The sequence below is a fragment of the Mesocricetus auratus genome, unplaced genomic scaffold (assembly GCF_017639785.1).
Source record: "Mesocricetus auratus isolate SY011 unplaced genomic scaffold, BCM_Maur_2.0 Super-Scaffold_100001, whole genome shotgun sequence".
In the NCBI taxonomy this organism is placed as follows: Eukaryota; Metazoa; Chordata; class Mammalia; order Rodentia; family Cricetidae; genus Mesocricetus; species Mesocricetus auratus.
In genome coordinates, this window is record NW_024429187.1 from 11496685 (window position 1) to 11514079 (window position 17395).

Genomic DNA, 17395 nt, shown 5'->3' on the forward strand with positions numbered 1-17395 from the left:
CTGGAGCTCAGTGTTGACTGAAGTACTTTGTGACAGTTAGCACACTGAGCTGGGTGTGATGGTGTGTCTCTGGAATTGCAGCCTTTTGGGAAACTGAGGGATAGGCTTTCTGGAGCCTGACAAGTTCAGGACCAACCTAGGCACGGTATTTGAATCCTGCCTTTAAAAACAAAAAGTAGTGAATTTGACAGTGTCTGCATCCCTATAACTGGAACGCCCTAAAGTGTAGAATGTTTCTACCATCTTGGAGTAATACTAACACTGTAGTGATTTGTTCTAGACTTCAGCTCAGGAAAAGAAAACAATCCAAAGTCAGGCAGGCAGCTGTAAAACTGAACCCTAGCCAGGGAGGCAGCTCTCAGGAGATTGAGGCATAAAGATTGCCATGAGTCTCCTAAGGCCTATGTGGTCTACATAGTGAGTACCAGGCCAACCAGGGCTTTGTGGCAAGAGTGTGCTTTAAAAGTCAGCCAGACCATTCTGAACTATTAAGGAACAATGACTAAGATGTTACTAGGTCTTCGTGTTCAATGTTTATTTTTACTCTCAGACAGATTCATGTTTATAATGTCATTTCTCTCCCTATTACTGTTATTCTCGTGTCCTTCCTGCTGACCCCTTTCTGCAGCCCTCCTCTCTTTGTGTATGGCTCACTGAATTTAGTTAAGGTTGGTTGCATGGACACAGGCAGAGGTGAAGAGCTTTATACAACCCGTGTATTTAGGTCCACTATATTTGAGTTACACTTGGATGAGAATGTTAGAAATACCATGTCCCCCCCCCCATATATTACTCGTCTCAGTGTTCTCTGTAGAACCTCAGTTTCTCTCCCAGCGCTTGATTACTTCTCACGTGCCAGGAGGGCCTCCTGTCCCAGGCTGTCTGTCACATAGCTCTTGCCAGTCCTTCACCCTTAGATTTAGAGTGACGTACGCTGTGATGGAGGTGATGACAGCAAAACTGCGGATTTCCCAACCTACATTCTCCTGCCTGGTTCTGCGTGAGACACACAATGTTTTTGCAGAATTGCTATAGAGAGCGGTACTTTTCCTTACCGATGTTTCTACTGTCTTAACGGCAGAGCACGTGGACTGAGCTGGGAAGGTAACCACATTCTCTTTGATAACTTCTGATTTTTAAAACAATCTTTTTCACAAAATGAAACTGAGACAAATGTGTCTTGTTAGAATTAAATAGCCTTGGGTAGTTAGTCATTTTTTGCTTTAAAGCGCTTTTAGAATTGAAAGACCTTCTTTTCTCGTATTGAGATTTGGACATTATAACAATGGATTTTTCCTACGGTGGTGAAGCGCTTCAAATGAGTAAAAACCAAAAGTATACCTTTGATAATTCAAATTCATCCATTGTTTGCTTTATGCATTATATGTGTGTCACTGATGTAATCATCTAAGATAATAAAAATGCTAGCGCTTAAGCTAATCATTATTTTTAGAAGTTAAGGATGTCTTGATAATCTGGATGATCTAGAAGCCCCTCTGTAGGAAGTGAGTGTTCACATATAGCTCTAGGGTGTATTCTCATTATCTGTTCACCTTTGAGATCCCAATAAGAAATTCTTGTCTTAATTATTTGTTAATAATGGTATGAACATTCTTAATGTCGTGAAATATTAGAGATAAGAAGTTGCATGTTTTCTGTTGCTAGGAAAGCATTTTCTAACACTGTAATTTGATTTTTCTGGCACCCTAAAATAGGCCTGTATAATTTTATATGATTGCAGAATTTTAAATTTAAGGTTGAGTTCCACTTTGTAATAACTTGAGAATAGTTGATGCAGATTTTTAAAAGTTTCTTTCCTTTAAAGCTTTGTGTGTTGTACAATGTGAGTTTGCCAAATTCTCTTCATCTGCTACAGATTAGGTATGCCATTGCTGCTGCCATGTGGCGGCACACCCGTGCTTCTTAAGCGCATTGACTGGAGCTTTGTCGCCTCACTTGTTCACATGCACGGAGCCTGGTAACAGCCCCATCTGTATTTTGTTAGCTTCATTTTCTTATCTTAGAGTTCATTGTAAACTCAACATAGCATTTAAACATAAAGGCCAGTGTTAATGAGTTAACGCTACTACAAAAGTCACTGCTAAAACTTTTCATGCTGAAACAGATTTTAACTTTTCTTAAAATGATTTATGTTTTAATTAAATTATGTGTATAAGCAGGTCTGTTTTTACCTGCCATTTTAACTGTATCTGCCAAATTCTAAATGTAATTTTGAAAATTGAAGCTGTTATTTATGTGGAGCAGTAAGCTTCAGGACTGGGCTGTGTATTTTATTGGCATTTAACTGTAACATGAGCTTTACAAGGAGTTGTGCTAAAGAGCCTGAGTTGTCAACAGCTGCATTTAAAGCTATGTATGTTAAACATGTTTGCTTGGTTCAGTTACGCAACTTGGTAATTGTTATATTCTGTTCTTTGAAGGCTTGTGGAGGGATAGGAATATTCTGGACCATTCTATTTAGTTTTACTTGTTGACAGTTTCATAGAATATCCATAGTATTCATTCTGAGAATAACATTTTTCTTTAGAAAGTGCTCAGCGTAAAGAAGTTAAAAAGAACGTAACAGGAAATCACTTGTCTACCACCTATAGTGAGTTAAAGGAGCTGAACATTTTGTTAGGGTTTATTTCAATTCATCTTTGTCCTGTATTAAGTACACCTTTTTTTAGACAGGTTTTAATAAATCGCTCCCCAGTGTATTGGTTCATTTAGTATCATATCCACAACCCCTAGACCGTTAGTTCTGAAAGCTGCTTAGCGGCTCTGTGAGTCAAGGACTTGCCAGGCCTGTCCTAGTTCCCTTCTGTGCCCAGTGGGGTCCTTGAGTTATGGCTGAGCTTGTCCGGTAGTTCTGGGCTTGCAGCAGATCACATCTGTGGCTGAATTGCAGTATCATTTATTTTCACTAACATTTAAGAAACCTTACTTTTAGCTGGGCGGTGGTGGTGCACGCCTTTAATTCCAGCACTCGGGAGGCAGAGGCAGGCAGATCTCTGTGAGTTCGTGGCCAGGCTGGACCGACAGCCTCCAAAACAATACAGAGAAACCCTGTCTCATTAAAAAAAAAAAGAAAAAAAAAAAAAAGAAAGAAAGAAAGAAACCTTACATTTGTTGTTACGATGTGTGTCCAATAGAGCTTAGAGCTTCCTCCCCCTAATATTGAGGACCAGTCCTAGGTCTGGTTTCTGCTAGGCAAGCACCCCCCTCCCACCAGGCTACTCCCCAGCCCCTTGCCATTCTTACAGTTTTAGAATTGCAGTAAATACCGAGTTTTGGAAAAATTTTTACATTTACCACAACATTTTTTGGTCATGTTTTTTTTTTCTTGGTGATTCAATATGCTCAATATACTTTTTTTTAGTTAATTATACAAATCTCTATTAGGACATTAAAATTCCGATGCTGTTTTATTTGGGGGAAATGCCACTGTGCATAGACCAGGAGTCTTGTTGTGTCACCTGTTGTTACTGTTTACAAGATGCAGTGACATATTTTCTTAGCCTGAGCATCCTGGAAATGACTGTAACAGCTGTGGCCATTCTTCTCTGTCTGCTGCACCTGTAGGTAGCTCCATGGTGTACGCATACCTCCATTGTAGATTGAGACGTGCTTTAGGTTTTTACTTAAACTTAATATCGCAACCTCTTATTTTTCATTCTGTTCATATACAACTTGCATATTTACATGTAATCACTCCATAATGAGTACTTAAAAATTAAAGTATTCTAAGCAGTAGTGCTCACTTATAGAAGAGTAACAGGTATGTCTTCTCCCTCCCTTCCTCCCTCCTTCCCTCCTTCCCTCCCTCCCTCCCTCCCCTCCCTCCCTGCCTTCCTCTCTCTCTCACACACACACACAATCTTAATTTAACTCATGTAAAATTAATAAAATTTCCAAATGTTAGAAACTGTATCATTATTGTTTCCTAAGACATGGAAAACTCAGTTGTGTAATTATGCCAAATAAGAATTTTATAGCAACTCACTTCTTAAACTGGTGATAACATCACATTGGTCACTGAGTGTTAACATACTGTCAGTCACAGAATTCAAGTTTTCAGAGTTTATGTTTGATTTTCATATGTAGATAAGCTTGCTATACAGTGTGTCATAGGTGATGTTTTGTTAAGATAGGGCTGTTAACAATTTCCAAAGAGAGTCATTTCTAATTTAAACATTTATTTTTAAGTTACTGATGCCCCCATGTGGTGAAAAACATCTTTCTTCTTTTAGAAGTTGGAAATGATTATACTGTCATTTAAACAAAAGTGAACAATAGTGTTCTTGAAGTGCTGTTGATCAAGAGACATAATTTGAATTTTGTAAAGCTCATTGCCATAAAATTCACAGCCTCAGCCGGTGTTGTCTCAGAAGTGCATGTAACCAAGCACACACATTGAGACAAAGTGTGAGAAGGATTGAATTACAGATAGCATAGGGTTTCTGATCATGTGTGTGATTTCTTATTTGCTTTGTTTTTGTGTCTCACATAGGTGACGTACAGTTCATTGATTATGAGTACTCTGGATACAACTATCTGGCGTATGATATTGGAAATCATTTCAATGAATTTGCAGGTGAGACCCACACATCACTGTCGGGGCTCCTGCTAACAATGTCATTCCAGGCTTTGTTTATGTGGAGAAGAGACTTTTTCCTTTACTTGTCATCAGAAAACCCTGCACAAGAGGGAGACAGCCGTGGCTTGTGTGAGAAGAGCTCGCATACACCGTAGGGAATGACCCAGGTTTTCATGGTGTGCAGGCCTTGGTGGGGCTGGGGTTTAGCACTGCGTCCCTGTCACATGTGCACAATTGCTGGCCTCCATCCCTAGCACAAGAAAGCAGCATAGCCCTTGAAATGCTTCTTAACAAAACGCTCAGACTTCTGATGGTTTTTTTTGGTTATAGCTATTAAAAGGTTGAACATTCTTTACTCCTGAATTTTAATCTATAATTACTTACAAAGCAGTTTTTTAATGAAAATGAAATTAATATAAATAACATGACTATGTTTAGGATTTTTATAAAAGATTAGAGAACACTTTGGGTGTTTTTTTTCCCAGCGAGAGAAATGTCATCACTGAGCTTGCACATGCAGCAGCCTCCTGTCTTTCTGCATATTTCAGGTGACCAGGCCAGGCCATAGTTTTGTTTCTCGTTACTCGGCCTCCCAGGGTCACTATTCATACGCCACAGCAGTGCATGCGCTGCTCATCACACACGTTGTTCCATGGGCAGCGATGGGTTTGTGTGGGATAAGAACCCACCCTTGAAACCAGCACTTAGGAGGCAGAGGCAGGTGGATTGCTGAGTTCCAGGACAGTCTGTCAGGGGTACACAGAGAAACCCTGTCTTGAACCTCCCCCCACTCTACCCACAAAAAAAGAGTTCACCCTTTCATGACATGCCCAGTGTTGTAACTATGAAGGAGGAAGTCACAATGGTCTTAGAACTTGTGGGGGAAAGCTGAATTGCACCTTGAATGTTAGGTAGTATTTGTGTATATAAATGGGAGAGAAGGGAGGGAGGCAGCGTTAAGATGAGTGAGTGTGTTAGTTAGGGCTTTGATGCATGCTTCTAATTAGTCTTAATAAGAACAGAGAAGCAAAGCAGACAGTCACCAGAGAGACTTCTTACTCTAGCAGTCCTCTGACCAGAAAGGCCGAGATCCTGTCTCCTCCCACCTTATCCCTTCTCTCCGCCCAACTGTATCACTTTCTGTCTCCTGTCTGTACAGACCTCCAAACCTCTATGGTTAACTAGTGGCTTAGCTCTGCCCTCTGATCTCCAGGCAAGCTTTATTTGTTAGAACACAAACAAAAAATCACAACAAGCTTTCTGTTGCTGTGAAGACAGCATGAGCACAACTCCTCCCACAAAGAAAGAACATGTAATTGAGGTGGCGGCTTATAGTTTCAGAGGCTTACATTATCATCATGGCAGGACATGGAGGCGTGCAGGCAGACATGGTGTTGCAGAAGGAGCTGAGAGTCCACCATCATTTAGGTAACAGGAAGTGGTTTGAGACACTAGATGGTATCTTGAGAATATATGAGACCTCAAAGCCCACCTCCACAGTGTCATACTAACTTCAACAAGACCATATTCTCTAACAAGGTCACATCTTCTAATGGTGCCACTCCCTTTGGTGGCTGGTCCATTGTTTAATAATAAGGTTTTGCTAGCAGAAGTGAAAGGTTTCAGTACTTTGCAGTTAAAAAGTTGGTGTTAGTATTTAGCATGTTTATTAGTTGGTGTTTAGTACTTAGGCATGCTGAAGGGTGTTTCTCAATGTCTGTTTCTCCTCAGGTGTCAGTGACGTAGACTATAGTCTCTATCCAGATAGAGACCTCCAAGGCCAGTGGTTGCGCTCTTACCTTGAAGCCTACAAGGAGTATAAGGGCTTTGGTAGTGAAGTCACTGAAAAGGAAGTAGAGACACTCTTCATTCAGGTCAATCAGTTTGCATTGGTAAGTTTAAATAGAGTGAATGAAAGTTTCTAATGCACTTAACTAAATCTTCAGCATTGTACAAAGCAGTTAAGTTTTGTGGATTTTATTTTGTAAAGTAATGACAGAGTGTGACTGTTTGCAGTTTGTCTCGAAGTTTATTGCCTTGCTTTAAGGACTCATTTTCCTTTACCTGCGTTTGGTTTGAGAACACTTGGTTGTCTTCTGAGAATATTGTATGTGTTCAGATATTACTGAGTAGCTAGACCTGCTTTGCAGGTTTCAGTGCGGTTCTGTAAAAGAGTCTTTGGGATCATGGGCCATCTTGCTTTTTCAGATGGCCTGCAGTGATGGCCTGCAGCTAAGCTAGACTGTTGACAGTCTTGTGCAGCACAGACTCCTCAGAGACACTCTGTACCTCAGACGAGAGCATGTGCTCAGATATGACAGCTGCTGTCTGATGGGGGTGCCAGTAAAGGCCTTGATGTCTCTGCAGTTATACTCACCACCCAGAGACTCCCTGCAGTATTCACATGGTTTTCATTCTGGGATTGTATCTGTACATGGTTCATTAATCAGATGCTAAGCATTTAACACCATATTTATTAAAAATTCTTAGCAAAGTGTAGTTAGAAATAAACTTACTGTGATTTAAGGGGATAAACATCTTCATGGTGGTGCATGCCTACAAGTTTGGCTCTTGGGAAGCAGATGTAGCAGAATCTAGGGTTTACCACCAGAATGGCCACAGAGCAGGGAAGGTCAGCCTGGACTGTATTATCTTAAAAAACTAAGTCAAACCAAATACACAAAAAGCTTACTGTACTTTAAATACATTTACTTGGCCCCATGTTTCCTCCAGCCTTGTTGTCCAGGCCCTGGTGTTGGGATTACAGGTTTGGTTGGCTGAGCTGGCTCCTGCAGACAGTCACAGAATGTCATTTATACGAGAACTGCAGAGATGGCTCAGTGAACAGAGTGCTTGTTGTGCAAGCATGAGGACTGGATTCCCAGCACCCATGTAGAAGTGGGCATGCCATTTATACCTGTAACTCCAGTACTGGGGAGAGACATGGGCAGGTGACTTTTTGGTCTGCTGGCCAGCCAGCCGATCTCCTTGGTTAGCTCCTCTCTCAAGAAATGGCTCAGTGAGTAAAGTGCTTGCTGTATAAGCATTAGGGCCGGCCAGAGTGTAGATCCACGGAACCTAGTGGAGAAAGATGGATAGGTATGGTAATCCTTCTGTAACCCAGTGCATGCATTCCTGGAAACATTTGGCTAGCTTGGCTAGCTCAGTTGATGAGCTCTGGGTCAAATGAGAGACTCTTCCTCAGTGTATAAGGTGTAGAGAGATGGGAAGACACCATAGACGGTGGCCTACGCGCGCGCACACACACACACACACACACACACACACACACACACACTCACACACACCCTGTATTCACAGATAATACATGTGAAGAAGTAAGGTGGAGAAGTTAGCGGTCCATGTGCACATTGCCCCCACATCATTTATTACGTTCTGATAGGAAAACAATAAAGGACAAATGACAGACATCAAGCTTCAAAATTATTTTTGAAAATTTTATTACATTTTTGTGTGCGTGAATCACTAATAGAACCCCCGTTGGGATTCACAGTACTTAAAGAGGAAACGAGAGATGTCGCAGGGATTAAAGGTGTGCGCCACCACTGCCCAGCAATCCCTTTGTTTTTAAAGAATGTTGTTTCTATTTTTATGTCATCAATATATACATGGTTGTATGTACCTATAAAACCTAGGACCTACAGATGAGAGAAAACACGCAGTATGTGCCTTTGAGATTGGCTTAATGCGCTGAACATGACGATCTCTACTGGGTCAGCTCTCCTGTGACTGACGTAACTGCATCCTTTATGATGGCAGAAATCCCATTGATACCTTCTCTGTCCATCCTTTGTTGCTAGACACCTATATTGGTTCCACAATCTGGCTGCTGTGAATCTCTGCTGTGTGGAACATGGGGTCTCGGGGTGAATACTGAAGAGACGTAGTGTAGATATCTGGGTCTTAAGTAGACTTACTGATAACTTTTTGAGAAATCTCCATGCTGATATCCAGACATTCCCATCAGTGATGTATAAGGGGGATCCCTTCCGTGTGCTTGCTCTCACTTGGTTTTTGATAACTGCATTCTGACTTAGTGAGAATCTCTGTTGTGTTTGCTTGTGTTTCTCTGTGGCTGTTGCTGTTGACAGGCATTGACATTTGAGTAAAGACCTCCATCCCCACTACACCGTGCCCAGCTAACCCTGCACACTAAGACAAGTGTTACATGTATTATTTACCTTGTGTGGGCATGAGCATGTTTATGCCACAGCATGTGTGCTTTCAGAGGATGACCTCCTAGAATTGTTTCTCCTCCTTCTGCCACGTGGGTCCTGGATATTAAACCAGATTGTCAGGCGTGGTTGGTAGCAAGCCACTTTACTCCTTGAGCCGGTGTTTCTCAGTGGTCCTGATGTTGTGACACTTCAGTATAGTTCCTCATGTGTGGTGACCCCCAACCATGAAATTATTTTCATTGCTATTTCATATTTAATTTACTACTGCTATGAATCATAATGTAAATATCTGTGTTTTCTGATGGTCTTTGGTTACTCCTGTGAAATGGTGGTTAAACCCCAAAGTGGTCTTGACCCACAGGTACAGAGCTACAGCTCTGAGCACTCTCACTGGCCCTTTTGTAGCTTTTGCCTTAGAGAATATACGAGAAATAGAACCTGGGTTTTAGCTTTTTTTTTTCCTAGAGCATTTCTAGTAAAAGTAGAGTATTTCTAGGGAAGTAAAATTTTAATCTTGTTACCAGAATTAAAAAAAAAAGTGTGAGTGTTTTGCTTGTATGTATGTCTTTGTACCACTTGTGCTGGTGCCCACAGAAGCAGTAAGACCACATCCCCTGAGTTACAGATGGCTATGAACTATTGTGTGGGTAGGTGCTGGGAATCTCATCTGAGGCCTTTGGAAGAACAGCCCCATGTTACCAGAATTTAGTTTATCTCGTGTGTGTGTGTGTGTGTGTGTGTGTGTGTGTGTGTGTGTCTCTGTGTGTCTCTGTGTGTGTGGACAGCATTTGGGAGTAGGTTCTTCCTTCCATCATGGTTCATGGGTTTGGACTTAGAGCCATTTTCCTTGTTGAATTATCTTGTTCCTGACCTAAATTGACAGAATTTTAAAGTTTCATGTCTAAATGGAAATTAATTGTGGGCTAGTGAGATGGCCTAATGGCCAGAGTAAAATTCCAGGAATTTATATGGTGGAAGGAAAAAATAGCCCTGTAAGTTGTCCTCTTTTTTCCACGTATGTGCACACACACACACACACAGACACACACACACACACACACACACACACATACACACACACCACACACACAGACACACACACAGGCACACAGACACACACACACCACACAGACACACACACACACAGACACACACACACAGACACACACACACACAGATGAAAAAGAAAATAGGGCAGGGCGCATTGGTTAAGAAAGCTGGCTGCTTTTCAAGCGGGAACTGACGTTGGGTCCTAGCACCTGTCTGATGGCTCACAGGAGTCTGTACCTCCATTCAGGGTTATAAAATGCTCTTCTGGACTGTGTGGGCACCAGGCATCCAGGTGGTACACGGAGGCACTCAAATAAACATGCAAAATGAAAATGTTAATCATTTAAGAAATAGTTGTAAGGCATATATAGAATTATGTTACAGTTTCTAATCGCATTAGTTTTAAGTTCTAGGATTCAGTTTTCACTGATAACACTTGTTAAGCGGTGTGGTGATTTGTGTGTATAATGGAGCCAATAAAATAAATGGAGGCGTGTGAACTACTACTCTACCTGTATCTTATGTGGAATGCTAAATTCTGCTTTGGTCGAAGACTATAGAATCTCGTAGAATTCAGTTTCTAAGGCATTCTGACTTCTTAGTATAGACAGAGTCATCAGTGGTGACCCAGTAACTGCCCTGTTTCAGTATATTCTGTTCTGGCTATGTTGTGTAAAAATTAACAAGAAAAGAAGATACTTTTGGGGCTAGGAAGTATATGTAGCTCAGTAGACCTAGGTTCAGTATTTACCAAAAAGTAGAGAAAAAGAAAGTACCATGCATGTAATTAATGAAAAGCATAGAATTAACAATTTGTTTCACAATTCTTCATTTTTCTTCTCTTTAAGGCTTCTCATTTCTTCTGGGGACTCTGGGCTTTGATCCAAGCCAAGTACTCCACAATTGAGTTTGATTTCCTTGGGTAAGATGGTGTTAACTGTAAGGTGCGGTCCGTCTCTGTGGGTTGAACTAGTGTGTAGGAGTGACAGGAGTGTCACATTACTGTTTCCAGGCAGCGTTCTGGAGGCCGCATCCCCTTTAAAACCGTGTGGAAGCTTCTAGGCTGGTCAGTGCTCAGCTCGGGAAGTGTCCAGTAGGTGGTGCAGCACACCAAGCATGCACTTGGGAATGTTAAATCTCAGAAGCAGCTGCAGGACTGAGGCCACTCTGAGCTCTCCTTGTTCTTTCTCACTAGGTATGCCATTGTTCGCTTTAACCAGTACTTTAAAATGAAGCCGGAGGTCACAGCACTGAAGATGCCGGAGTAAAGAAGCGGCCTCCCTGTTCTCTAGGAGCTGAGCTGTGCTTGTGGATGTTTCCTAAGAAATTCCAAAAGCCAATCTTTGTTAACACTCATTTAATTTGTTATCTTGCTTTACAAATTATGCCTCTAAACAACCAATCTATTTTTAAATAGAATGATGTTAAAAACACGCTCACTGTTGTCAGTGTGTGTCAGGCTAGAGATTTGTCATCGGGAGAGTGGACTCAGCTTTCCCTCAGCCTTTGGCAATACAGTCCATGTTACATGTGAATTATTTATTACAGAGTTGATGTGACTGACTACTTTCATCTTTCATTTGCTGGTTCAGTGTATGGAATGAGAATGTTGTAGAGATCTTTTAAAAGTTTTGTTAATGGGGTTAATTTTAGAAAATATTCTCACTCAGTGTAACCTTTGTAAAATGAATCATTTACTCTTGACGTGGCAGTCATGCCTCGGTAGTAACTTAGGGTGTTGTAGAGTTTTCTAGAGAAGCTCCTGTCGAGGAGGGAGCACGGCAGCCACTGTCTGTAGGGTATACTTTTTTGAATTGGAAACTGGAAATAATTTCTTTAAAGAATACAACTTAGAACGAAATTGACTCTTTACGTAGCCTGACAGTATAAAATATATTTACTGTATAATCCTGGAATATAAGTATAACAATTTAATGTCAAAATCTGTGTTAAGTCATGTTTTAAAATACTAGATATGGTCATTTAAGGTAATAGTCTCAGTTTTTAGAGTTTACCTATCAAGTTGTTTCTAACCAAAATTTTTGTTTAACTTGAGAAACTCTGTTTTTGTTCATTAAGTAATGGCTGATATTGTTAGTATTTGAAACAAACATACAGAGTTCATCATCCTTGGAGTCCAGGAATGTCATTTAGATTCTTTCTGTTCCGATTCATTCCTTAGGTTGGTTTTGTGTCTGTAGAATCAGCCAGTGATTGCTGATAACTGTAATTTCAGAATAATATTGTTAAAGCAGTTAGAAGAATCAGTAAGGAATATTTAGGTAGGTTGTTGAGCTTGAATACTTAGAATCTTAACAAATAAGAAAATGTGAATTAAGCTGTAGTCGTGGTAGGAGGACTTGTTTTATCTTGTTTTTGTTAGTCTGGTTTTTATTTTTGTGTAGATGTAGGGGGCGACTGTGATACGGAAGGGAGTCTTTGAGGCAGACAGAGAAGGCTTTATCCCTGAAGACTGACCTAGGTCAGTCAGACAGGGTCTGCACCTTGCTCACGTAAGTGCTTCTGTACAGAGTCAGCTCCATGGACCTGCATATTAAAGTATGCAGTACAGATCCATCCTAAGACATCATCTGATATGTTGTTCACTTTACTTAAATTCTCAGACAAGTGCTTTAAAATACTTGGATTGTCTAAACGTGTTCAAAGCTAATAACATAAGTAGAAACACTTACAGACCATGGCCATCTGAGATGGTAAATTCTAGCCACGTAAATAGACTCCTAAGTATGTGTCTCTAACAGTGTTAGACCTGGATTTGGTTTCTACCTCCCCAATATTGTAACATTCACTTTTGTTTTTATGAACCACATTACTGTAAGATCATAACTATTCTGCTGACTTCCTTGAATGGAAACAAATAATGACTAGCTCTTTTCAATGTTAAAGCAAACCTACAAGAACTGACTTAGTGGAATTTTCATTTGTGGTTGGAACATTGTCATAGAATGATAAAGATGTGAGCCTCCTGAGTTTTTGCTTTCCTCCTCTTAAAATCCAAGAGTATGTGTCATGTGGGAACACTGGAGAAGGCAGTGTTTGCTAATCTCTTCTTCATCTTACTTGAGAGTGCTTTATTGGAGGCTCACCATGCTGCTGCTCCTGCTGCTGCTGCTGCTGGACTGCATAGCGGCCGACTGAGACAGCTGCCGCAGAGACTCCTGTGTGGCCGTGAATGCAGCGATGGAGACTTCCTCGTTCACCCTACTAGCATGCAAGAGATCTTGGAAAAAGATTAGCACATGCAAACTGTTGTCCCCATTCCCTGGCCAGATTTGGGTGCTCTGATGCGCCTGCTTCCCATACAGCTTTTGGGGATCATGGTGTAGATTATCAACAGGATTCAAAATGTCTTTCCTTTGTATTGACCATGTAAGGGATTCTAAAGAGGGTACATTGGGACAGCTTTGAAGAGCATCCCACTAAAATGTGTCCTGTGGCTTGCTAGAATATCAGTTGCCTTCTTTTGTTAAGCTAAGAACTTGAATGCCTTACCTAATCACTCAACTGGTGGTAAGTTCATTTTGTAAATATGAAAGTGGATGTTAGAAGTGGCATTCATGGGTGTTCAATGTTAATCAATAGACCGTAGTGGCCTGGATGCTGTGACAAGCAAAATTCCACATTTCTGCCCTCTACCCCGATCCTGTCTCCCTGGCACACCTGTATGATCTTGAACCTGACCAATTGATTTTCCTACCCTCTTCTGATCTGTGCTACCACCATTTTCTGGAAATGAGATGTGGTGGCTCCGTCTTATTGTTGACATGATCCGCCTGAGATCGACATGAGCACAAACCATCGGAAGTAGGTCTGCCTGGATGTAAATAGGACAGTGTAAATAAGCGGTGTAATTAGTGTGAGTTGTGTCCCACATACAAGAGCTCGTAGTTTGCATTCTCCTTTGTAGAAGCTTCTCTGTCACTAGATGATCCAGCCTGTTGGTGTTTGGCTGGGAACAGTGCACACCTAGCTGTGCAGTGAAATGGCAAGAACTGGAAGTGAGCATTACTGGGTTTTAGTTAATGTTGGTATTTATTTATTTAGCCTCTCAGTGCCTAATAAGACTTTTCTCCAATTTTTCCTTCGCTGTTAATTTTTGGTGGATTAGATGGTGGGGAGCAGTGAGTTGATAAGGCTCCTTCTGAGTCACAATTTGAAGGTAAAGGACATGAAAAATGTGATTTGCTGTTTGTAAACGGCAGTGTGGTCCCTTATTCTATTTCAGTTTGTTGACACTTTGAACAAAAACCTGAGATTCAATGTGAATGTAAATCCTATCCATACAAGACATAGGGCAGATGGCATCTCTCAGTTTGTCAGGTGGTTTCTCTGAAGTGGGTCAGTTTGGGAATGTGAGAAAAGGGTATGGTTTATGACAGTTACCCCATGTTTGTTTTAACTTTATGACTTTAGACTTAAAGGAAGAATTCTCCCAAGCACTCTAAAGGAAATTAGAAAGCTCGACTTCGAACAGAAGCCAGCTGTGCCCCTTCCAGTCTCAATGGCTGGTAGACAAAGGGCCGTAGTGCCAGGTTGAGTTTTTCCTCTAACTTGCTTTTAAGTGTTTTATACTGCGTTCCAGAGTACTGTAGACTTAAATATTTTCCTATTAATCTGTCATCTTGTTGACAAAGTCGACAATGCTTTGTGCTGGGGTTTTCCTAGTGGCAGCAGCGTGTGCTACCTCACACAAGGGTGCGTGCAGGCGGAGGTGAGCCCGCGTGTCTCACTTCAGGCCCGGTTGCTGTGGGTTTCTTCTCTGTCAGATACCATGACGGCCTTTGCTGTAAAGCTGAGCTGCGTCTCAAGGCACATTTCTGTCCTGAAAAGCAAGATGAAGGACGGTGAGCTGCCTCCCCCATAGTGACGGCAGCGTTAAATCTTGGGTTTCACAAATGCTATCGGCTGCTCCAGTAAAACATCCCTGGTTTGGGAACTTCAGCCTGTGTTTCTGTAAAAGAAAATACTTGAGGTTTTTGTATTACTTTGAATTCTTGAAGGCTAAATTCAGTGACACATTACAAACTGAGTTAGATTTGTTTGAATAGTTTTTTGCTGAAATTTTTCAATTTTGGCTCAGTTTGATATGGGAAGAGACCCCAGTGTATTTGGGTTAGAAACAAACACTGATGCTTTACTCATAAGCACTTTAAACTGCTGTGCTGGAAGGTTCTCTCCTGGACTGTGCCCTGTGGGACCACCAACACACCTTTGTCCATTGTGCGTTGTGTGTACTCACAAAAAAAACTTCTAAAAGTTACAATCGTATCTTTCGGTTATCTTACCCACTGTGGTGATTTGGATCCCATTAATACGTTAATAAAACACTAGCTCCTTACAGAACTGAGACATCATATTGTCTTTTGATTAGTTTGTGAAAGTGGAGCAGGGATTGGAATTACAGGCTTCCTAGCCAGGAACTTCGAGAGCTAGGTTGAAACCTAAGGACACCCATAGAACCGTGGAGGGAACAGAGTACCTGCTCGCTGTGCCTGCACTGTGGCATGCTGCTGCTCGTCTCTAGGTAGTGACATACTGAGTGTTCATTGTCAGTAATCTAAAGTCGTCCTCTGTATTTACCTGTATTAAAGTAAGTGTAAATTAATGGAACCTACAAGAACTTTTCTGTATTTAGGAGCTTTGTACAGCGAGGTCAAACGTCCTCATTGAAGGAAGAAGACATGGTATTACCCACGCACAAGGGAAAAGCTTAAATGAGTAACTGTATTGCGTTAGCTGTCTGTTGACTTGGGAAGCTGTGGCATAGATCTTAAATTTGTGTTTCTCAAATGTGAATTGTAGTCTAAAGCTGCTTTGTGTAGACTGTACGTGCTATGGATAGTCTCAGCACTGAACATGCATCAATACCTCGCAGATGAATGCAGCCCTTGTCCTAGGTTTCCCTATGCCTCAGCCAGTGTCTGAGTGCCGGAGAACGTCATCTATTTGCTAGCCGAGATACTTCCTGCTTTTCCCTTTGTTGTTACACATTTTTATGTTGGAAGTTTAAGTTTTACTACTGTTAATTTAAGTAAAATTTGTTTTGTGGATAAATGACATTGCCGGTGAAATCAACAGCCTCATTCATGTAGCTGCTGAAGTGACATTTGTGTTCTGTGTTCATGAACTTGGCAATGAAGCCGTGTTTCTGTTAAGATACAAGTGCGGCTTAGGCTTTATTTCTGTTTAATAAGGCTTTCTACCATTGATTAAATGAAGGAATGTATCTTTTTGAAGAGATTTATATTCTGTAAATAAACATTGGTTGTAACAATAAAGTTGAGTTCTAACTATTATGTGTCCATGTTGTTTATACTCAATTTAGAGAGTGTCTCTTGTAGAATAGATGGAAATCCAAGACATTAAAGGACTGGAACTTAGTGGTGAGTGTGCCTAGCAAGTGCACAATCTTAGGTTTGATCCCTAAAACTAGAAGGAGAAACAAAGTCCAGAGTCAGTAGTAAGGGCTGGGGGGCGTCTGCTTAGGAGAGAAGTTACTGAGCAAGTGTGAGGCTTGGCGTTGGCATCCTAGTACCCACGTAACAGGGGAGGTGCTCCCCGCGTACCTGTAACTCCAGCTCCAGGAACATGGACACAGATGATCATAGGGACTGGCTGGCTCCCAGCCTAGCCAAGAAAATGTGAGCCCAGGTTCAAGGAAATACTGTCTCAAAGGAACAGGTGGAGCATGATGACACTCTGACTTCCTCATGCACATACATGTGCCCACGTGCGTATGTGTAATTTTTTTAAAAAGGTATGTAAGTGTATGGGACTATTTGTTTCTCATTGTGTTACTGTTCTGTTCTATGATAATATGCCATGGCCAGAAGCAATAGAAGATTCTGCCTTGCAGTTCCTGAAGGATAGACATTCAGTATGGGAAGGTGTGGTGGTAGAAACAGGAAGCTTGTCCTTTCCCTCCCTCCCTGTTCGCTTTTCTTTAAAGACAGGGTTTCTCTGTGTAGCCCTGGCTGCCCTGGAATTCACTCTGTAGACCAGGTTGGCCTCAAACTCGGAGATCTGCCTGCCTCTCCAGTGCTTAGATTAAAGGCATGCACCACCACTGCCCAGCAGGTTACTTGAGCCACATAGAAAAAGAGCATTGGAAGTGGGGTGAGGCTATACATTCTCAATGTCCACTCAGTAACATCCTTCTAGCAAGTCTCCACTAGAAGTTGGACTGAGTGTTGAGCAGCATGATCATATTGGGGGAGAAGTAACTTACTCAAGTGATCGCACATTCCTACTCTGGTTTGCAGTGTGCTGCGAGGCGCGTCCTCTACCATTTTTGCTTGATACTGGGTAGTGAACCCAGAGCTTTGAGCGCCACACCCCCTAGACTCTAGGTCTCTGCTTGTCATTGTCCCCACCTGTGGTAGTTTGAATGTAATTGGCCCCCTAATCTCATAGGCACTATTAGGAGGTGTGGCTTTGTTGGAGTGGGTATGACCTTGTTGGAAACTTGTCAGTGGGCACAGGTTTTGAGGTTTCAGTGCTCAGGATACAGCCCAGTGTTAGTTGA

At 41.6% G+C, this 17395-nt stretch overlaps 1 protein-coding gene across 1 annotated transcript in view; it reads left to right on the top strand.

The window, feature by feature from the left end:
• The window catches only part of Etnk1 (ethanolamine kinase 1), a 39605-nt gene extending 23442 nt beyond the window's left edge, over positions 1-16163 (top strand). The window contains exons 5-8 of the mRNA XM_040743571.1: positions 4514-4597; positions 6332-6492; positions 10698-10771; positions 11045-16163. Of these exons, the coding sequence (XP_040599505.1) occupies positions 4514-4597; positions 6332-6492; positions 10698-10771; positions 11045-11117 (392 nt within the window). The 3' untranslated portion in view covers positions 11118-16163. The remainder of the gene's footprint in view (positions 1-4513; positions 4598-6331; positions 6493-10697; positions 10772-11044) is intronic.
• Positions 16164-17395: the final 1232 nt, after the last annotated feature.